Source organism: Musa acuminata, chromosome BXJ2-5, assembly GCF_036884655.1.
Source record: "Musa acuminata AAA Group cultivar baxijiao chromosome BXJ2-5, Cavendish_Baxijiao_AAA, whole genome shotgun sequence".
NCBI lineage: Eukaryota > Viridiplantae > Streptophyta > Magnoliopsida > Zingiberales > Musaceae > Musa > Musa acuminata.
The window spans coordinates 42,155,193-42,158,331 of NC_088342.1; the positions used below are offsets into that span (position 1 = coordinate 42,155,193).

The following is a 3,139-nucleotide window of genomic DNA, read 5'->3' on the forward strand; positions in this document are numbered from 1 at the left end:
AGAGAGATAAATCAATTTTATAATGGTTTAATCTTCTTGACCTATGTCGACTCTTATTCTTACTCCCTTGAGGCTATTAGCTTTCATTATAGATATTTATTCCAATTGATGATAATTAATGATCCTTTAAACTTTTTTCATTTTAAGGTTTAGAAGAGAACCTTACACTTAATACTCTCAGGAATCTTACACCTTCTAAACATAGCAAATCAATTTTAAAAATCAAGAAGGTGAATGGACCATAAGGCTGTAGAAGAAGATTTCAACACTATAAAAGCTTAAGATGGATGCACTCTGGTCATACCTAAAGTTGGATATCTATAGCCCCAAAGAGCTAAACAAATGCGATTCATTGGAAGGATGAATAAGTTCAATTCCAACAACATCATGTCGAACTTAATCATTACATCATCACGTTATTCGTATTTATTTCTTTCGCTTATAATTCTGAATGCAACAAATGCAACAGACCAACTGAATAGAATAGAATACAGCACGACAAGAAAGTAGAAATGCAAGTGTATAGGTGTCACAGTGATGAATGAATCACGCTCTAAGCATAGCTACACATCCCGTACTGGCAGAAGCTACCCTTCGTGCACCTCTTGTTGCAGCCACCGCAGTTCTTGGGGTCATACATCACGTCGACGCACCTGCCGCCGCAGCACGCTTGGCCGAACCAGCACTTCTTCCCGCACTGCCCGCAGTTCTGGTTGTCGGTCATCATGTTCACGCACTGTTTCCTGCAGCAGTCGGGGCCGGGGCTGCCGCTGGCGCGACAAACCCGAGGGACATTGTCGCAGGTCATCGAGCCTCTCGGTTTGTGGTGCCTAAGCGAGGAGTAGATCTCCCGGGACAATGAAGACGGTGCTGCAGCTGCTGTCGAGCGCTCGTCCGATTCCGTAGAGGAAACGGGGAGGGCAAGAGATGTGGTCATGGCCATGGCGCATGCCACGACGAAGAAGAACCTCATTGTCATTCTTACGTGGTGCAACAGAGGAGGTTTCAGGCAGAAGGCTGGTTGAGGTTTGAGTGTAGACGACGATATGGTTATGGGGGGGAGACGGGATGCATGATGGATATTTATAAATGGACGTGGTGAGAGATCAACGAGTTGAAAGGTTGGTCAATTGTGTACATTATTAATGGCTATATATTTCATCATATATTTCCAAACACCAATTAATCGAGTCACTAAACCATCATTTTCCCCATATCGTTCAAATGCCTGTCCAGTTGATTTGATTCACAGTATTAAACCACGATTTGCACACGGCCGTGAAGATTCCAAATAATGAGCGTGCCCGCCGCCGCTCACTCGGCCACGTAGGCTGAGAGAAAAGTCCACGCTGCATGCGGCAGTTTGGCGTCAAGAGGCCAAGTTGGCGAGTTGTTGACTATTTGTGGCCCATGCACAAGCGAATTCCTAATAATGTTGACCTAAAGGCGTGGACCATTCAATACATCGGGTGTTTCCAATTCAAAGACCAATGTCAGCATCCTCTGGTGCACGGGACGACAGGGAATTTGTGCTGGAATTATACCGAATTCTTGATTCCATTTGGGATACATTAGGCGAATGCCAAACTAGTATTCTTGTCACCTTTTGAATAGCCGAGCGTGTGTTATGGGGGTGTTCAATGCTGTGGATCGCAGTGCGAGAGGATGTACGAGTGAAAACAGTAATAGAGACAGTTATTGATGACGATATCTTCCTTCTACTATATATCGCCTATTGTCCTTAATGAGATATGAACTGTGTATCAATGGCCATGACATTGTGCTTAGTTCAAAGCTGTTCTTTTGTATAATATGTGATTAGAAAGAATCGAAGAAGCCGAACTGTCTTAGACTTCATAGATAGAGAGAGATACCATCTACGTCGACTTTTCAGATAAGTCCAGCTTTCCAGGGGACAAAAGTCACCGTCCTCAAGAATAGAGATAAGAAGTAATACATTATAAACTTTGTTTTGATGCGCCTTTCATACATTGCATATGGAAAATTTGTGTCTTAGGTCTTGCCACCGAATAATTTGTATATTAAGTTCACAACCATTTCCTTCCTTCGTCAGCTTCTATAGTGCAAGAAACTCGCTGCTTTCCACTCATGTATATCTCTAATAGTGTCATTTCGTTAGGTAGAGATGATAAGGGATTTTAAGATCTTGAGAATTTCTCGTAAAAAATAAAAAGTAGTTCTACACCCATAGTCAATCAATCAATTTGATAACGATGACATATCAATTAAGTGTGCCACACTATCGTAGCATCTAAGTGACTATTTTATTTCTCGTTAAAACATACAGTACTTTAAGTTAATGGATTGTTCTTTCGATAGGCCTAATTTAGTCATGATTCAGGCTCATTGGACTCTTAATTAAGTTGGTATAGTTACACTCAAAATCAACTCAATTAAAACCTAAACTACTTAGATCATGATACAAACATGAATCCTATATTATCCGTTATGTCATTGGTTAATTCGGTACTTCGTCTGAACTCCTAGCGTGTCATGCTTTCCTTTGGCGTATTGTCTGATCTGATATGTTGACCTCCTGTAGCATCTGATCTTAACGTAACGCCCGATCTTTCCGGCCCGATACCCGATCTCTGACATGATCCACTCTTGCCCTATATTTGATTCGCCTACTTCAATCGATTTATCTTTCCATGATCGAAGTTAGTCTTATATCACTTTTCTTAAACACTTATTAGATCATAAACTCATTAATTAATTTCATCATCAGAATTCAGGATTCAACAGAATACATACAACCTTCTCCAAACGTCTATATGATAGTCCATTATTAACATTAGTGAGAATTAAGATGAATATTGATAAATTACATTCATAGATACTTGATATTATTATTTGTGAAAGTATACATATCGTAATATTTCTTATATTGGAGCAGACTCTCCAAATTGTAGCCATCGCTAGGCTAAAAAAGATATAAATCATATTTTATTAGCATAATAAATCAATGATGATAATTTCAATTCACAATCAAAGATCAGTATATAACTTTTTTCTTGATAAGATCCATGCTATAACAATAAGATATGTTTACATTACGGAGAATAAGTTGATACTTTCTTAAAATAGTCGGTTCTCCAAAATAGCTTTAGTTATTTCT

At 39.4% G+C, this 3,139-nt stretch overlaps 1 protein-coding gene across 1 annotated transcript; it reads right to left on the bottom strand.

Annotated features, from left to right (window-relative positions):
• Nucleotides 1-553: 553 nt before the first annotated feature.
• On the bottom strand, nucleotides 554-943 carry LOC103974188 (stigma-specific STIG1-like protein 1). Its single transcript, XM_009388950.2, has one exon. It carries the CDS (start codon nucleotides 941-943, stop codon nucleotides 554-556), a length of 390 nt encoding a protein of 129 aa, XP_009387225.2.
• Nucleotides 944-3,139: the final 2,196 nt, after the last annotated feature.

What these genes read in the sequence shown, in the direction of transcription:
- LOC103974188 (XM_009388950.2), bottom strand. Translation starts at nt 943, where the DNA reads ATGGCCATGACCACATCTCTTGCCCTCCCCGTTTCCTCTACGGAATCG.